At 45.9% G+C, this 19,430-nt stretch overlaps 2 protein-coding genes across 2 annotated transcripts in view; one reads left to right on the top strand and one right to left on the bottom strand.

Annotated features, from left to right (window-relative positions):
- The window catches only part of LOC140487205 (uncharacterized), a 49,170-nt gene extending 46,538 nt beyond the window's left edge, over positions 1-2,632 (bottom strand). Inside the window, exon 1 of the mRNA XM_072586858.1 lies at positions 2,352-2,632. The gene's annotated coding sequence lies outside the window, so the exon portion shown is untranslated. The remainder of the gene's footprint in view (positions 1-2,351) is intronic.
- LOC140487203 (uncharacterized) overlaps positions 1-19,430 on the top strand; it is a 57,671-nt gene that overhangs the window by 28,094 nt on the left and 10,147 nt on the right. The window contains 2 exon segments of the mRNA XM_072586855.1: positions 11,924-12,096; positions 15,488-15,494. Coding sequence (XP_072442956.1) covers positions 11,924-12,096; positions 15,488-15,494 — 180 coding nt within the window.

Genomic DNA, 19,430 nt, shown 5'->3' with positions numbered 1-19,430 from the left:
TCCTTGTCAATCTTTTCCGAACTCTTTCAAGTTTCACAACATCCTTCCTCTAGCAGAGATACCAGAACTGCACACAACATCCCAAAAGTGGCCTAACCAATGTCTGGTGCAGCTACAACATAAATTCAACTCCTATAATCAGAGGATTGGGAAAGTTTTCAAAACCCACACAAGACAACTGGGAAAGAATGGAGGGACAAACCGAACTTTTGCGGGTCAGCTTGGAACATTAGGGCGGGGGGCTGGGAATGAGGGAAGGAAGCTGAATGTGCTGGAGCCAAAGTGAAGGAAGAACAGAGGATGCAAAACCGGCTTGAAGCTGCAATGAGGAATATTGCATGTGCTGTACTTGTACCTGTTGCAGTTACTGGTGGGAATCGGGTGCATTTTAAATATAAAAACAGAAAAGCTAGCTACCCCTGACACAAAACTGCATGGAAGCCATATTGTCACAAAGCAATGTTTGCAGTAAAATGTAGCCTGTTAACAGAATGCTGTCTGAGCCCTGGCTAAGGAATTCTGTTTTGATAGCCTGACCTTGCAGCTGCAGGCTGTCTCTGCTCCTCAGGCCATTAGACTGTGCTGCTTCATAGAATGATGGATTGGTTCTCTCTGTCCCTTATCGGTAATTAGAGCCTAGCTGAACCTGCAGTATAAGATAACATTCAGTTTTGTAGACATGAAGAAATGTAGGTCTGGACAATGTATGTGAACCTTACGACTGCCCCTCAGTTGCATAATTAATGGAGAGTGGGGCTTGTGTTTTACATAAAACTTGTAACATTCTGTATTTTATTGGATTATGTCAGACTTTATTTTGAACTAAGAGGTATTCCCCAATGGCAACGAATAAAGCTAGTTGATTGCTCAAGGTCTCCTCTCCTGACTACTTTACTTTAAACGATTTGACACACGAGTTACTTTGCTCCAACAGTACTAATAGTTACATCGAAGGGAGAGAGAATTCCTCAAGTATGGCACTATCAGAATCCTGGGACAGCCCTATTTCTGGTTTACTTCCTAATGAACAAACATTAGGCATTTATTTATTTCTGATTTTGTTTCATTTTTCTTGTTTGATTCCCTGCTGTGACTACACTCTGTATCTGGAATGGTGACAGGCTGAGACTGTAGGTTCGCTTTCGATTGACTGAATGTTTTCTTGTTCTGGAAGCTGTAAAAGAGGCGTGAAAGCTTCAGCAGAAGTCCAGCAAAGGTGAGGATAGACCGACATCTTACTCTGTGGGAACAGGGAGATCAGAGGACAGAGAAATCAGGCCCTGAAATCCGAGCTGACACCAGACTACCCTGTGATCAGTGCTTTGATTAGCAATGCCAACCCTCTGCCTGACCTCGCTTCCCATCTGACTCCCCCCTCAATATTCAGGATCCAATTCTTGCCATCCTGAAGCCATGTGTCTGTAAGGAGTCTCAGACCATAATTATTCATTTCAATGAGTGCAGTTAATTCATTTACTTTTGTTACAATGTGGCAAACATTCAGATTCACCATGTATCATTTCAATTTTTGTGATCTTTAGAATCCAGTTTTGATTGCTGGTATATTTACTCTCCTTGTCCCTTTCTATTGTTCTCTGATGTTCATTTTCCACATCACTACACTGCTCACTGGCCTTGATTTGGATTGGCCATGCTAAATTGGCCACAGTGCCCAGGGATGTGCAGGTTAGGTGGGTTAGCCATGGGAAATGCAGGGTTATAGTTTCATAGTAATAGAAGCAGGAGTCGGCCATTTGACCCATCCAGCCTGCTCCACCATTCATTACGATCAGGGCTGATCTATCCACTGTCTGAGCTCCTCCTCCCTGCATTGTCCCAACTACCCTTAATTCCCAGACTCAACAGAGACACTCGGCCTTGCAGCTGTACTGTTACCTGATAAACAAATTCTTTCCTTGCATGGGAGTATCCTCTCTTTGCAAGGACCTATTGTATACTTATCAGCTACTAACCAACACTGTCCAGACACGACGTGACTGGGGAAAGTGCCTCAGTTTGCTCAAATTCCTGCAATTAACAGTTTGCTAACTGTTAAATGATTGTAACCTATATAATCAGACAACTCTGTTTCTCGTCAGAGTGACTTGTGACCATGAGGTCGACTTGGCTCTCCCCGTGAGCTCCGAATAAACAGTCAATAACCCAAGGTTTGTGTGTCATGATTACTTATCTAATACTTATTGGACTACTACGAGCAAGTCACCCACAGCATAATCCACTTCCATCCCCAACATGGATCAAGACACCATCCTTCTTTGCCAGACAAGTAAATGTCTCAAGCTCAGGAAACAAAGCCTGTCAAACATTAATAGACACAGATCTAGACCAACCTTTTCCAGAGTCTGTCCCTTCACCTCGATTGACTTTCTTTTTCCCCTCAGCTCCTACAAACCAACAGCTGAACCCAAGGATGAGAAAAGAAATGGGAAAGAGGGCGAGAAAAGAGAGTACGGTCCTCCCAGATGTTAAACAGAGGAAGGAAGTTACAGTCTGGACTGAAGCTCAATCTTCATTCAGAGAGAGAGGAGCAACAGCAACTTCAGAAGCTCATGGTCGACCTTCCGCATTCAGACAGTGGCGGAGGTTCTGATTGGCAGGAGGACCAGGCCCCTTCCGGTCCGAGAGGGTTTCCCAAAGATTGGTCTCCCCGTCCATCAGAACGACGAGGGGAGGGGTCCCATTCCAATCTCACACATGCGCACCATGAACACTGCTCACGGCCAATAGAGCGGAGTCTGGATCGCATGGGACTGTGGGTATTACATTAGCCATTAAAGAGATGAAATCAAGAGTCCCATATGCCTTCTTAACCGTCCTTTTTTACGTGTGAATGACGAACACGTCAAGAGCTAATCTTTAATCGATTTTCAATTGATAGACTGAGTGAAACACTACAGGTGTTTAACTCTCTATTCCAGTTCAGTGTCAGTATATCGCTCTTTATCTGCCCTCAAATAAGGACCGAATCAAAGCCCGACGTCTGTTCCACCTGAACGTTGATTTTTGTTTGGTTTGCAGGTTCCAACCCTCCGTTTCAATCATTTATTAAAAGTTACTCGTGGTACATGGGCATCGCTGGCTGGCCAGCATTTAGTTCCCCTTGAGAAGGTGGTGGTGACCTGCCTTCTTCAACTGCTGTGGTCCACACGCTGTACGGTGACCCACAATGTCCTGAGGGAGAGAATTCCAGGATTTAGACCTAGCAATACTGAAGGAACAGGAATGTGTTTCCAAGTCAAGATGGTGAGTGGATTGGAGAGGTACTTGCAAGAGGTTGTGTTCCCAAGCATCTGTTGCCTTGGTCCTTCTAGATGGAAGTGGTTGTTGGTTTGGAAGGCATTTTCTAAGGATCTTTGGTGAATTTCTGTGTTGCATCTTGTAGATCGTACACATTCCTGCTTCTGAACAGTGGGGCAGAGGGAGTGGATGTATGTGGAGATGGTGCCAATCAAGCAGGCGACTTTGTCCTGGATGGTATCAAGCTTTTTGGATGCTGTTGAAGCTGCACCCATCCAAGCTGGTGGGAGAGTATTCCATTACACTGCTGACTTGTGATTTGTAGAAGATGGACAGGGTTTGGGGAGTCACAGTATGCCTGACCTGTTGCCTGCTCTTGTTGCCATTGTGTCTGTGATTAGTCTAGTTGAGTTTCTGGTCAATGGTAAACCCCAAGAACGTTGATAGTGGGGTGTTTAGTGACAGTAACACTGTTGAATATCACGGGGCAGTGGTCAGATTATCTCTTTTGGGGATGAGTCATTGTTTGTCATTGGCATGGCATACATGTTACTTGCCATTCCTGAGCCCATTGGATATTGTTAAGATCTTGTTGCATTTCAAACTGAACTGCTTCAGTTTGTGAGGAGTTGTGAATCGTGCCGAACATTGTCCAATTATTGGGGAATATCTCCACCTCTGACCTTATGATGGAGGAAGGTCACTGATGAAGATGGTTGAGCCTAAGAAGACACGACCCTATGAATTCCTGCAGAGACGTCCTGGAACTGAGATGACTGACCTCCAACAACCAAAGCCATCTCTCTATATGCCAAGTATACCTTAACACTTAAGATACACAATAATATTTCAAAACTAATTGAAGGAATACATATGAAACACCCCTCTTCTGGGACCCTTCAGTGCAAGTTTTTCTGTTCCAGGAACAATCTGATAAGTGTTGACTGTCATTAACCCTTTTAATCTTGGCCACACACAGCGCTTCCTGTCCATTTCTCCCCTGCCACCCACAGCACCAACTATCCATTCTCCACCGCCATTCAAGCGCCCTCTATCTATTATCCCCCGCCACCCCAAGTGCCCCCTGTCCATTCACCCCCGCCACTCCAGCACCCTCTATCCATTCTCCCTGCCACTCACAGCGCCCCCATCCATTCTCCCCACCCTCACAGCACCTCGTCTATTCTGCCCGCCACCCTCAGTGCTCATTGTCCATTGCCCCCGCCAACGACAGCACCCCCTGTCCATTCTCTCTCCAGCCCCAGCTTCTTGTCCATTCTCTCTCTTTCCTCTGAACACACTATCCATTCTCTCTCATGCAACCCTCTGCATCCCTGTCATTTCTTTCCACGTCCTCTGTCCCCTCCATCTATTCTCTCCCCACCATCTGCCTCCCACTATTCTCTCTCACCACACGCTTTGTGCCATGTCCGTTCACTCCCCAGTCTCTCTCTCCCCCATTCTCTCTCTCTCACCCCCCATTCTCTCTCCCCTCCCCATTCTCTTTCCCCTCCCCATTCTCTCTTCCCTTCCCCCCAGTCTCTCTCCCCTCAGTCTCTCTCACCTCCCCCATTCTCTCTCCCCTCTCCCCCATTCTCTCTCCCCTCCACCATTCTCTCCCCTTCCCTCCATTCTCTCTCCCCTCCCCATTCTCTCTCCCACACCCCCATTCTCTCTCCCCTCCCACATACTCTCTCCCCCCCCTCCCCATTCTCTCTCCCCTGTTGTGGGGAAAAGCACCAGGCTCGGAATCAGAATTGGGGTTCAATGACAGAGTTTATTGCACAAGGAAATACCGGGGCTCCGGGGAGAAAAAGACACCAACAGCACAGTGTCATCTGTGAGACTTCTCTCGACCCGGAGCACACGTCAAGAGACTTTTATACATTTTGTGATACAATCGGTCAGGGATGAGATTATTGTTTTTGTAACATGATTTGTTTATGGTAATCCTTGCAGAATCGTTGATAGTTGATACAATCATTGTCAGTTCCAGCACAACCTTTGTTAATTTCCACACAGTCGTTGTCAGTTTCAGTGCAGACATTGTCCATTTCAATGTCTCCATGGAAATCCATTGTTGTTGTAATGGGCGCTAATTGCTCTCCCTGAGAAGGAGGATTCCTGCAGCCCTGGCTATTAGCATTTGGTATTGAGTCTGTATCATGCTGTTAGCACTTCTATAAGAGGTGTTGGCTGGACCCAGACACTTCGGCGGGCAGTGTTCATTACTCATGAATATTCTCTCCCCCACCCGCCTTAAACTAATCACCTCGGTTGTGAGTCCATTGTGCTAACATTCTGGTGGCCCCAGGCAGTGTCTGTATCTGCTCTGCTGTTTCTCTCCATATTGTGATCCAGCGGCCATCTTGTGTGTCAAGTTGGCCAACTGATGGCTCAGTGACCATCTTGTGTGTCTGTGTGCCTAGTATCACCCTGCCCTGTGCCATCTCCCACTTCTCCGCCACGCCCACTCTCTCCCCCGCTCAATCTCTCTATCAACCCCATTCATTCTCTCTCTCTCTACCCCCACCCTCTGCCCCCCGTCCATTTTCTCTCTCTCTGTCCCCCATCCAGTCTGTCTCTTTTCTCCCCAGCCCCCACCACACCCGTCCTTTCTCGAGCCTTGAACCATCTTTGACCGCTGTATCAAACCCTTCAAAGGACAGAGAGAGAGAGAGAGAGAGATAATGGATGGTGATGACTCTACCTGGGAGTCGGGTGGGGTGAGAAATGGCTGATCTTCAAAATTGAGAATACCTAAAATAATATCTTCAGAAACATCATTAAAGCCAGAAAAGCGCGTTCAAGTTTTTTTTTAAAAGAGCTGCTGAAATCTATCTGATTCTTTCGCTGAAATAAACGCAGTCAGGCCACCGCTCAGGACAGGCTGGAAGGGGTGAATGGGCGAAAGTGAGCACTGCAGATGCAGGAGATTAGAGTCAAGATTAGAGTGGTGCTGGAAAAGCACAGCCGGTCAGGCAGCATTCGAGACTTTTGTCTGAAACGTCAATGTTCCTGCTCCTTGGATGCTGTCTGACCTGCTGTCATTTCCAACACCACTCTGATCTTGAATGTAAGGGGTGAATGGCCTAGTCCTAGTCTTGTGAAGTTGGTTCCAACTATCTAGAAATAGCATCACAGAGCACAAATAACCCGTCTATGCCGACCAGATATCCTAAATTAATCTAGTGACCCATTTGCCAGTATTTGGCCCCTTATCCCTCTGAATCTGTCCTATTTATATCCCCATCCAGATGCATATTAAATATTATCATTGTACTAGCCTCCGCCACTCCCTCTGGCTGACACGCACCAGCGTCTGTGCAAAAAGGTTGCCCCTCAGAAACCTTTCCCCCCTCACCCTAAACCCATGACCTGGACTCGGGGAAAAGCCAGAGAGAATGCAATGTCGAATCACAGGGAAACACAACTTGTGGCTTTTTTTCCTATTGGCATTTGGATTCTTAACATCTGACAGAAACACCAGCATTGAAAAGTGTGGTGCTGGAAAAACACAGCAGGCCAGGCAGCATCCGAGGAGCAGGAGAATCATCGTTTCGCGCATAAGCCCTTCTTCAGGAATTTTATGCCCGAATTTTCAACTCTGGTCTCCAGCATCTGCAGTCCTCACTTTCTCCAAGAATCACCAGCACCCCAAGTGAGCATACTGCGCATGTTTTCCGGTGTCATCAACGCAGTGCACATGCCCACTGGTGTCAGCAAAACTCTGGGCATGCTCATTGCTTTCCGCAAAAAAAAGGCGCGCGACCTTCCTTTGATGGCCCAATAGGGAACCGTGGAGGACCAGAACGAAACTGGTCCTCCTGCCAATCAGAGCCACCCCATTGTCTGAATGCGGAAGTTGGACCATGAGTTTCTGAAGCTGCTCCTCTTGCTCCTCTCTTTCTGAATCAACATTGAGCTTCACTCAGACCGCAAATTCCTTCCTCTGTCTCAGATCTGTGAGTACGGCACTCTCTTTTCTCGCCCCCTTTGCCATTTCTGTTTCTTTCCGGAGTTCAATTGTTGACTTACACCAACTGAAAGGAAAGGGATTGAACCCAGGGAGGGGACGGACTATGGAAAAGTGATCGAGGTCTGTGTTTCAATTGGCAAAATAGACAGGCAGGAGGCTGGAAGGACACAGAAAATCAGGCAGCATCAAGAGGTGGAGAAGTCGATATTTCGGGTGTAACCCTTCTTCAGGACTGGGGATGGGGGCTGGGGCTAAATTGGGGATAGGTGAAGATAGGGAGAGGGTCCGGCCTGATTAATCGTTGGGTGGAAGAAATCAGGTTGGTGACAGGAAGGAGTGATAGTGAGGGGCACGGGGCTGAGAAGGGAGTCGGGGGATGGAAAGGGAGGTTATTTGAAATTGGAGAACTCGATGTTGGGTCCTGCAGGCTGTAGGCTGCCCGGGCGGAAGATGGGGTTTGTTCCCTAATTTGCAGTTTGGTTCGTTGTGGTAATAAAGGAAGGCTAAGATGTTCTTGTCAGAAAGGGAGTGGGAAGGGGAATTAAAATCGATGGTGACTGGGAGGTCTGGTCAGCCTCTCGGACCCAGCTGTGATGCTCACCAAACCGTTCCCCAAGTTTCGGTCTCCCCGAAGTAGAGAAGACCACAATTTACAAACACGTGGCAAATGCAGTATCTCAATGTGAAGTTATAGTCTTTGCTGTGGAAAAAGAAAAGCAGAAAGACAGTGTATTATTTAAATGGTGATACTTTGGGATGTGGAGAAAGTGAGAACTGCAGATGCTGGAGATCAGAGGCAAAGTGTGGTGCTCGAAAAAGGCAGTAGGTCAGGCAACATCTGAGGACCTTGAGAGTCGACATTTCGGTCCCGAGCACTTCATCAGGAATGATGTGTGGATGGACAAAGGGTCTGATTCTGTGCTGTATGACTCTAATCATCTTCGGGGAGAGCAGAAGGGTGATTGTGAAGGTTGGAGTTGAAGAGGAGCTTTCAAAGATGTTTGCCCTTAATGGGAGCAGAAGAAGTTACAATGAAATCTTGCATTTGTGAGACAGCAACTGAGTGAGTGAGTAAATCCGAGGTTTTGGTGCAAAGTGGGAATTCATTGCACTGTGAGGATGAAGCCCTACCTATTGAGTCATTTCTGCTGGTGAATGAAACCAGGCTCAAGATTAGGAGGAGTAAATTTAGGACAGGGATGAGGAGGAACTGCTTTTCCTGGAGTCTAGTGAATCTATGGAATTCTCTGCCCCAGGAAGCAGTGGAGGCAGCTTCATTAACTATATTCAAGACACAGTTGGATGGGTTTTTGCATGGTAGGGGAATTAAAGGTAGTTGGGACAATGCAAGGAGGAGGATCTCAGATGATGAATAGATCAGCCATGATCTTAATGAATGGCGGAGCAGGTTGGATGGGCCAAATGGCCTTCTCCTGCTTCTATTACAATGTAACTGTAACCCTGCATTTCCCACGTCTAACCCACCTAACCTGCACATCCGTCATCATTATAGGCAATTTAGCATGGCCAATCCAAATCAAGGCCGGTGAGCAGTGAGGTGATGTGGGAAATGAACATCAGAGAAAGGGACAAGGAGAGTAAATGTACCAGCAATCAAAACTGGATTCTAAAGATCACAAAAATTGAAACGGTGAGTCTGAATGTGTGCTGCATTGTAACAAAAGTGAATGAATTAACTGCACACATTGAAGTGAATAATTATGGTCTGAGACTCCTTACAGAGACATGGCTTCAGGATGGCAAGGATTAGATTCTGTATATTGAGGGTGTTGTCTGATGGGAAGCTTGGTAAAGGTAGAGGGTTGGCACTGCTCATCAAAGCTCTGATCACATGGTAGTCTGATGTCAGCTCGGGTTTCAGGGTCTGGTTTCTCTGTCCTCTGTTGATCTCCCTGTTCCCAAGGAGTATGATGTCGGTCTGTTCTCAGCTCTGCTGGATTTCTGCTGAAGCTTTGTCCCCTTTTTCACCTTCTGGAACAATAAAGCATTCAGTCAATCAAGCCCGAACCCACCATCTCCCAGCCTGTCAGCCACCCAGGCACAGTGTAATCACAGCAGGGGATCTCACAAGAAAAAGGAAACCAAATTCGAAATGACGAGGTGCTCGTGTTTAATGTTTGTTCATGAGAAAGTAAACCACAAATGGGGCTCTCCCAGGATTCTTATACTATCCTACTTGAGGAATTCTCTCTCCCTTACATCTAACTCTGAGAATCCAGCTATGATTTACAACAATATTTACACCAACAGAAGTAAGGCACCTGTTCTCAAATAGACAGAGATATATAAGATGCGCACATACAAGATCTCTCATGCACACACACACGCACACACATTCACGGGAGTGAATGCACATTTTCAGAGCTGAGCTCAAGTGTCACTTTTTGTTATAAAACTTTAAGTTTGCTTGATAAGGTGCTTTCCAGGGATTTCTGGGATTTGCATATTAATGACACCTACAACCCATTTGTAAAGATGAAAGCCTTAACAATCCAGGTTTGTTCAATGGATCATTTCAGTGACAGGACACTGTCATGTTTTTCTATAAATTCTGTGTCTTATGATCTTATTCTCCATAACCACTTGATGAAGGAACAGTGCTCCAAAAGCTAGTGCTTCTAAATAAACCTGTTGGACTATAACGCGCTGTTCTGATTTTTAACTTTGTCCCGGTTAGGGGGGAAATTGCTTTGCTAAATTACCCATAGTGCCCAGGGATGTGCAGGTTAGGGTGTGATAGTCAGGGAGTAGAGCAACAGGTGTAGGGGAATGGATGTGGGTGGGTTACCCTTCGGAGGGTCAGTGTGGACTCGTCGGGCCGAGTGGCCTGCTTCCATACTGTGGGGATTCTGTGAAGGGAAGGAATTCCTGCAAACTGTGCAGGGCAGTGCAGGCTAGCCAGCCGGCCGGCCACGCCCCACCCCTTCCTCTCGCCCCTTTTCCCATTCCCTACCCCACCCCTGACCCATTGAAGGCGTCACAACGCGGAAGTGGCCCTGTCAGTTTGCATGAAACTCCCTCCCTCTCAGCAATTCTTCGTCCTGGGAGTGTGTGGGGCGAATCTGTTCACTTGTGCCAACTGGAGTGAATCCAGGGAGGCAGCAGACTCTGCAAACTCAGGTATGTGTCTTAATTACCCGGGAGAGGAGGGACAGAAGGATGGGGTGGAGCTGTTTTCCCCATCGTGCCAGAGTCTGAGATTTTTATAAAATCATGAGGGGTATGGATAGGGAAAATAGACAAGGTCTTTCCCTTGGGATGGGAGAGTCCCAAACTAGAGGGTCATAGGTTCAGGGTGAGGGCAGTGGGGAGATGTAAAAGAGACCTCGGGGGCAACTTTATCATGAAGAGGGTGGTGCTTTTATGGAATGAGCTGCCAGAGGAAGTGGTGGGGGCTGTTAGAATTCCAACAGTTAAAAGGCATCTGGATGGGTGTATGAATACAAAGGGTTCAGATGGGTCAGGGCCAAGTGATGGTAAATGCGACTGGTGTCATAGAGATGTGCAGCACAGAAACAGACCCTTCGGTCCAACTCGTCCTTGCTGACAAGAGAGCCAACCCAATTTAGTCCCAGCTGTCAGCACCCGGCCCATATAGGGGCCAAGTGATGGCAAACGTGACTAGATTAATTTAGGATATCTGGGCAGGTTGGACCAAAGGGTCTGTTTCCGTGATGTGTGACTCTAATTGTCTTCAGTGAAAGCAGAAGTGTGGTTGTGAAGGCTGGATTTTCAGAGCATGTTTTGCCCTGACTGGAGGCAGAAGAGTTTGACTGAAGTGTGTCGGTGTTAATGGCTTGATGTCTCATTTTGCTCCCACCTTCCCGGGGTCATTAACCATTTTGTGTCTGGTCCTTCTTCAAGAAGCTGCATTGCAGGTTCACCCTGAATTGACACACTTTTTTTTTTGCCTCCCAAAATCAGACCTGCTCACTCTCAGCAGGATCCCAGTGTTGTGAAAGATATTAACTTTCAGGTGGAGGTATCCAAAATTCAGAGAGATGTCAGTCTTGATGTTTTTGCTTTTTCTGCCCCTGTAAGATCCTGAATCAGCAACTTCAGGAAAATTAGTTAGATCAGAGTGAGAACAGAGGGAAAGAGAGAGTGGGATGGTGCTTTCAATTTTGTGGAACAACAAAAGAATATTGTGCAGAAAGTAGAATTGCCTGTTTTGAATTTCTACCCTGCACTGATAGTGATGACTTTTGTAATCTCTTTTTGCAGAGTATTTGAAAATCTGAAGTCAGAAGATTCAAAATCAACAAATGAAGGGCTTATTCCCGAAACATTGACTCTCCTGTTCCTCGGATGCTGCCTGACCTGCTGTGATTTTTCCAATGCCACATATTTCGACACTGACTCTCCAGCGTCTGCAGTCCTCACTTTGAGTCAATGTCTGACAGTCACTCAGTGCATTCGGACCGCAACAATTTTCAACTATGAGCCTGTGAGAAGGAGCAAAGCTTTTTGGTTCCTGTTTGGGTACATTATCAGCGTCAGTGGGACTGGATGAGAGACCCTACTGTTGCAGTGCACTGAGTGTGGAGCATGTAACCGCTATACAGCCTGGAAAGAGGAATTGACGGCAGCGTGGGGCTGTATGCGTGTTTGTGTGTAACTGAAGCTTTAGTCATGGACAAACCAGAGAAATCCCACCTTTTGGAGAAACGATGGAAGTGTGATGACTGCGGGAAAAGCTTCTGTTTCCCATCTACCCTGGACTCTCATCGGCGCAGCCACACCGGGGAGAGGCCGTTCCCCTGCCCCGAGTGTGGGAAGTGCTTTACCCAGGTCTCCACCCTGCTGACCCACCAACGGGTCCACACGGGGGAGAGGCCGTTCACCTGCTGTCAGTGCAAGAAGGCTTCCACCTGCTCCTCCGGCCTGCGGAGGCACTAGCGAGTTCACCTGGAGGGGAATTGAAACTGTGATGGCCAAGTTGCATCCTTTACCCGGTCTGGCCTACACATGACTCCAGGTCTACAGCAGTGTGGTTGACTCTACACTGCCCCACCCCTCCTCACTCGGCAAATGAGAGGGGAGAAACTTACTTGGAGACAGAGTATGGATTGAAATTGCTGAGTGAGGAGGCAACACATCCTCCTGGTTACAGCTGTCCCAAGGATCCAATTACAAAGGGACGACTGGGTGCTAACCAATAGTAAAGAACGTGGGGTGGTGTGGGGGGTTTGGCGGGGGGAGTGTATGTACTTTCAACTTGAGCTGTTTAAAAAGCAGCTACTTTCTCTCTGCCTTTTTGCAGGGGGATCTGAAGATGTAACAAAGTTGCGTTGCAATAAAGGTTACCTGAATTTACCCCCTGGCTCAGACTCTCATTGAAAGCTTTGAGCTCCAAGAGGTTTTTGTTTTAAAGCTGATCAGTTCTTTCAGCCTCCTGCACTAAGCTTCCAATGTTTTCTATCAGATGGAGCAGTGAATGAGGAACCAGTATCATTCGAAATTGTAAGTTTTTCAGGATTGTAGAGTGCATCATTTCATCGGCATTGTAAAGTTTACTGGCAGCATCGGGAGGTGTGGGCTGTGTTCAGTGGAAACGAGGTGGAGGAGCCGATGGGGGACTGGCCTGGATGAAGTTAAAAATCCCACAACACCAGGTTATAGTCCAACAGGTTTATTTGGAAGCACTAGCTTTCGGAGCACTGCTCCTTCACCGGGTAGCTGTGGAGCCCGATCAAAAGACACAGAATTGATAGCAAAAGCTCACAGTGTCATGCAACTGATAGGATATATTGAACAAACCTAGATTGCTGTTAAGTCTTCCATCTTTGAGAATGGATTGCAGGTTTTGGTTCATTAATATGTAAATCCCAGAACATCTTTTAAGCTACGTTCTTGAGATGACTTAAGATTTTATTTTAAAAAAGGCTGACAGCTCAGACAATGCATTAAAGGTGTGAGGTTCGAGCCTGTCATACCCCAATCTTGGATCAGACTGGTTCTATTTCCAAAGTAGGAATTTATAAAATATTACACAGATTGACTGCCTGCAGTTTCTGCACTTTTTGAGCAAAGTAGAATGTATCTGCAAATAATTCTGCCAATTCAAATTCATTTCTTAGAGTTATTTGTGTGTGTGCATGTGAGTTTGTGTGCATGCTTGGTAAAGAGTATAAGCCTGTGAGAGTGTTGGGGCGTGTATGCGTGTGTATATGTATGAGAGAAGTATGAATAAAAGCAAGGGGTTGCATTTTGCTGAAACAAGGAAGGGTGGACCTATACAGGTAGTGGTAGGGCCTTGAGTCTTGTTGGAGAACAGAGACATGGGAGGATTCAGGTGCATAGCTGCATCACTGGGAGACAGGGTGGTCAAGAAGGTGTTTAGCACACTTGCCTTCACTGTTGACCCCATTGAGTATCGGGGTTGGGACATCATGTTGAGGTTATACAGGATGTTGGTGAGGCCACTTGGAGAGTACGGAGTACAGTTCTGGTGGCCCTGTAATAGGAAGAATACTATTAGAGAGGGTTTAATAAAGATTTACCAGGACATTGCCAGGACTGGAGGGTTTGAGTTATAAGGAGAGACTGGGACACTTTTCACTGAAGTGCAGGAGGTTGAGTGGTGATGTCATTGAGATTTATAAAATCATGAAGAGTGGAGGTAAGGTGAATAGCAAAGGGCTCTTCCTTAGTGTAGAGGTGCTCAAAACTAGGAGGTATATTTTTTAAAAGTGAGTGGAGAGAGATTTAAAAGGAGCCTGAGGGACAACGTTTTGGTACAGGGTGGTTTGCATATGGAATTAACTTGCTGAGGAAGTGGTAGATGCGGGGACAGTTACAACATTGAAACGACATTTGGATGGGTACATGAATAGAAAGGTTTAGAGGGTTATGGGCTAAATGTAAGTAAGTGGGACTAGTTTAGTTTGGGAATCCTGGTCGGCATGGACGAGTTGGACCGAAGGGTCTGTTTCTGTGCTGTCTACCTCTCTGAACCAGAAGTGATCTTATTGAAACCAATAGATTTCTGAAAGGGGCTTGACAGGATAGATGCCGATAAAATGCTCCTTTGTGGTGGGAGTCATAGAATCCCAACAATGTGGAAGCAGGCCACTCAGCCCATCTATTCCACACTGGCCCTCTGAAGAGCATCCCACCCATACCTTACCCCTTTCCCCGTATTTCCCATGGCTAATCTATCCTAACTTGCACATCCCAGGACACTATGGGTAATTTAGCACTGCCAATCCACCCTAACCTACACCCTAAAATACAGAAGAGGAAGTGTTGGATGTCTTGAAACATAAAGGTGGATAAATCCCCAGGACCTGATCTGGTGTAGCCTAGAGCTCTGTGGGAAGCTAGAGAAGTGATTGCTGGGCCTCTTGCTGAGATATTATCATCAATAGTCACAGGTGAGGTGCCGGAAGACTGGAGCTTGGCCAACATGGTTCCACTGTTTAAGAAGGGTGGTAATCCAGTAAGCCTGATGGCATTGGTGGGCAAGTTGTTGGAGGGAGTCCTGGGGGACAGGATGTACGTGTATTTGGAAAGGCAAGGACTGATTAGGGATAGTCAACATGACACTGTGTGTGGGATATCATGTCTCACAAACTTGATTGAGTTTTTCTGAAGAAGTAACAAAGAGGATAGATGAGGGCAGAGCTGTAGATGTGATCTATATGGACTTCAGTAAGGCATTCAACAAGGTTCCCCATGAGAGACTGCTAAGCAAGGTTAGATCTCACGGAATACAGGGAGAACTAGCCATTTGGATACAGAACTGGCTCAAAGGTAGAAGACAGAGGGTGGTGGTGGAAGGTTGTTTTCAGACTGGAGGCCTGTGACCAGTGGAGTGCCACAAGGATCGGTGCTGGGCCCTCTACTTTTTGTCATTTACATTAATGATTTGGATGTGAGCATAAGAGGTACAGTTAGTAAGTTTGCAGATGACACCAAAATTGGAGGTGTAGTGGACAGCGAAGAGGGTTACCTCAGATTATAACAGGTTCTGGACCAGATGGGCTAATGGGCTGAGAAGTGGCAGATGGAGTTTAATTTAGATAAATGTGAGGTGCTGCATTTTGGGAAAGTAAACCTTAGCAGGACTTATGCACTTAATGGTAAGGTCCTAGGGAGTGTTGCTGAACAAAGAGACCTTGGAGTGCAGGTTCATAGCTCCTTGAAAGTGGAGTCGCAGGTAGATAGGATAGTGAAGAAGGCGTTTGGTATGCTTCCCTTTATTGGTCAGAGTATTGAATACAGGAGTTGGGAGGTCATGTTGTGGCTGTACAGGACATTGGTAGGCCACTGTTGGAATATTGCGTGCAATTCTGGTCTCCTTCCTATCGGAAAGATGTTGTGAAACTTGAAAGGGTGCAGAAAAGATTTACAAGGATGTTGTCAGGGTTGGAGGATTTGAGCGACAGGGAGATACTGAACAGGCTGGGGCTGTTTTCCCTGGAGCGTTGGAGGCTGAGGGGTGACCTTATAGAGGTTTACAAAATTATGAGGGGCATGGATAGGATAAATAGACTAAGTCTTTTCCCTGGGGTCGGGGAGTCCAGAACTAGAGGGCATAGGTTTAGGGTGAGAGGGGAAAGATATAAAAGAGACCTAAGGGGCAACATTTTCATGCAGAGGGTGGTACATGTATGGAATGAGCTGCCAGAGGGTGGAGGCTGGTACAATTGCAACATTTTAAGAAGCATTTGATGGGTATATGAATAGGAAGGGTTTGGAAGGATATGGGCCGGGTGCTGGCAGCTGGGACTAGATTCGATTGGGATATCTGGTTGGCATGGACGGGTTGGACCAAAGGGTCTGTTTCTATGCTGTACATCTCTATGACTCTAAAAGCAAGTTGTAGACAAGTAAAAAGGCCCAACCAGGCAAGGAGGTGGTTAACAACCTTAGGGCATCCCTCTTAAACCATGCATCTTGTTTGTTTACAAATTAAACATGCTTCAGCTCTTTTCCTATCTGCTTTCTGGAAATCTGGGTGACACCAGGTTTGTAATACAATATTAACCATTCCCTCCTTGCCCACGTGTGTACAATACTGCACATAATCAATTGAAAAAGGCAGCAGCAAAGAAGGAACACAAAGTAGTCCATCAGGGGTCACCCACATTTCGGTTTGAGTATCGAGGGAGTACCCTGTTTGAGGCCATAGTTTGTGCTGCTCAGCAGGGGGCGCACCCTGTGATTTCAGTCCCATACCCAGGCCTGGCATTTCTATCCCCATATTGTCTCTGTCGGGGTTTTGCTGGGGACCCAATGGGAGCAGAAGTTTGGGGTGTCAGGCTGCCTGCTTGGCAGCAGCATCCATCTGCTCATTCCTTTGGAGACTGTATCCATTGCCTCAGCATAAGCTGAACATCTTGATAGCTGCCAGATTGATTGGACAAAACAGCATTACTGTTCGTCTGCCCCATGGGGGTTAAAAATCCTCTCCGTTCCCACAAGTCTCTGTAATCATGGGTCACACCAAAAGCACAGTGAGAGTTGAAGAGCTCAACCCCCGGGAGGGGTCTCTCAGTTCCGAGATCGGTCAAATGAACACTAGGATTATGGTCTGCTTCAGCAAGGTTTCACACTTTAATTTGTAATGGCCGGGCAAAGATTTGTCCAGCAACACAGATATTAAAAGATTCTGTGTTCCTTGGAGAAACTGTGTGATTAACGTGGAATAAAATATCAATTTTCATATGTTTCTTAAGAGACCATACAGCCTTAATTCTAGAATAATCCAATAAAATGTTATAAAATTACACAATGGAAACAGGTTAACTCAATGACATTTCCTGGGAAATAATGTTGTTTCACACGCATTATCTCCTCATACCTGTGCTTCAAGGTTAGCTAGGATGGTCAGTAATGTCCTATCTAGCTTAATTAGATCCATACAATGAAGAAGGCATTGTTTGCTTAATCTGTAATTCAGTTAGCTCAGGAATGCAGAAATGCAGTTTTTAGCCATTTTAAACACAATGATAATTTGCAGCCTGAAGCCATGTTGTTCTATTACTTTACATTGACATGCCATTTTGTGGTTAAGAAAAGCTCCTGACAACAGCCTAAATCTAGGTATTAGATCCTCATCTGGTGTGGACCTGCTCCGTCACTCAAAACAAAACTCAATTTACAATTTAAAGCCATACGTGCTATTCTGCTAAATTAATCCAGTTGATTTGTTTTTGTTTAAAAATGTGAAAACCTCGTGAACAGTTCTTCCAGTTAATCACTGGATATTCAAATTTCTCTTCAAAATTAAAGATCATAACAAAACTGGGTGTCATTGTGGGATTTTGAATCTGGAGGGTGTGCTTGTGAAGTTTGAATGAACAATATTTCAAAGTGAATGTTATCGTGTTCATTATTAAGACTTTCTGGAGATGAAAAATTTGCCCTTGTGTGTTTTGCAACATTTAACCAAGGTCAGTTCTATAGAATATGCAGAAAGGTTGATGTGAGAGTTGAGAGCTGGGGCAAACATCAGTAATAATGGAGGCAGGAGCACAGCAATTAGAGTTAGAAAGTTAGCCAAAAATATAAAAACAGGAAGGAAAGTTTCATCACTTTGTTAACTTTTTTAAGAAAAGCTAATTGTTGGTTCTGTAAAAAATGAGTCTGGGGATTCAATAACGGAGGATAAAGAGATGGCAGATGAATTAAAAAGAGCTTGAATCTGTCTTCACTAGAGAGGATACAAGTAACAGCCTGGAACTAGCTGGAAATCAGGAATTGAAAGGGAAGGAGGAACTGAAGACAATTACAATGACCAGGGAAGTAGTACTGAGTAAACTGTTGGAACTACAAGCTCACAAGTCCCAGGGGTCCAAAGGATTTCATACTAGATCCTTAAAGAAAAACTAGCTGGTGATATAGTTAATGCATTGGTTTTAATTTTCCAAACGTCATTAGTTTCAGGGAAGGTTTCTGTAGATTGGAAAACTCCTTTCTTCAAAAAGGGAGACCGAGAACAGGAAACTGCAGACCATTTACCTTAACATATGCCATCGGGAAAATGTTCAAAGCTATGATTAAAGATGTGATGACAGGGCACTTGTACAAGTTCAAGGTAATCAGGCAGCGTGAATGTGTTTTTGTCAATGGGAAATAATGTTGTAATAATGTTTTGAAGAATTACCTCTCCCACCTGTGACTGAGCTGATAAATCTCATGTACCGACAGGGAATGGAATCCGTTAGCACAGTCCCCGCATTTCTACGACTTCTCTGTCGTTCTGGTGTCCTTTTGGCTCCCTGTTTCTGATGAACAATTGAAACTGTGATCACACTCAGAAAATGTGTGCAGTTACTCTCTGCTGCGAATACTATCATGTTACTTCAGTCTGTGTAACTGGTTACAGCTCCATCCCATAGACAGCTCACTGGGGCACACTCTCTCTCAACAAGGACAAAAGACATACAAAAGTGGAGTAACCAGACAAAACGCAGAAGCAATAAAATGTCGAACCACAGGGGAAAAAAAATTGTGGCTCTACCCCTTTTTTCCCTGTTGGCATTTGGACACTTCAAATCTGTCAATAACAGCAGCAGCCTCAAAGAGCATACTGCGCATGTTTGCCGGTGTCAGCAACGCAGTACGCATGCTCGCCGGTGTCAGCAAAAACTGGTGCGCATGCGAATCGCTGTCGGCAAATAAAACGCGAGACCTACTTTTGATTGACCAATAGGGAGCACAGGAGGACCGGAAGGACGTTGGTCCTCCTGCCAATCAGAGTCACCCCATTGTCTGAACGCGGAAGTTGGACCATGAGGTTATGAAGCTGCTGCTGCTCGTGTCTGAATGAACATTGAGCTTCATCCCAGACTGCAAATTCCTCCCTCTGTCCATTATCTGTGAGTACGGCACTCTCTTCTCTTGTCATCTTTTCCATTTATTTTTTTCATTCTGGGATTCAGTTGTTGACTTGCAGCAACTAAAAGGAAAGGGAGTGTGTCGGGATGGGGACAGACTCTGGAAACGGTGCTCCAGGTCTGTGTCTCAATTGGCAAAATACACAGGCGGGCGGCTGGAAGAACACAACAAGTCAGGCAGTATCAGGAGGTGGAGAAGTCAATGTTTCGGGTGTAACCCTTCTTCAGGATTGGGGATGAGTGTAGGGGGCGATGCAGATAAAGGGTGTGCTGGTTGGTGAAGTGGGCACAGGTGGAGACAGGTAGAGGGTTCGACCTAGGCAAAA

The sequence above is a fragment of the Chiloscyllium punctatum genome, chromosome 16, assembly GCF_047496795.1.
Source record: "Chiloscyllium punctatum isolate Juve2018m chromosome 16, sChiPun1.3, whole genome shotgun sequence".
Lineage (NCBI taxonomy): Eukaryota > Metazoa > Chordata > Chondrichthyes > Orectolobiformes > Hemiscylliidae > Chiloscyllium > Chiloscyllium punctatum.
Note: the sequence above shows the minus strand (reverse complement) of the source record. Positions and strands in the feature narration are given on the sequence as shown.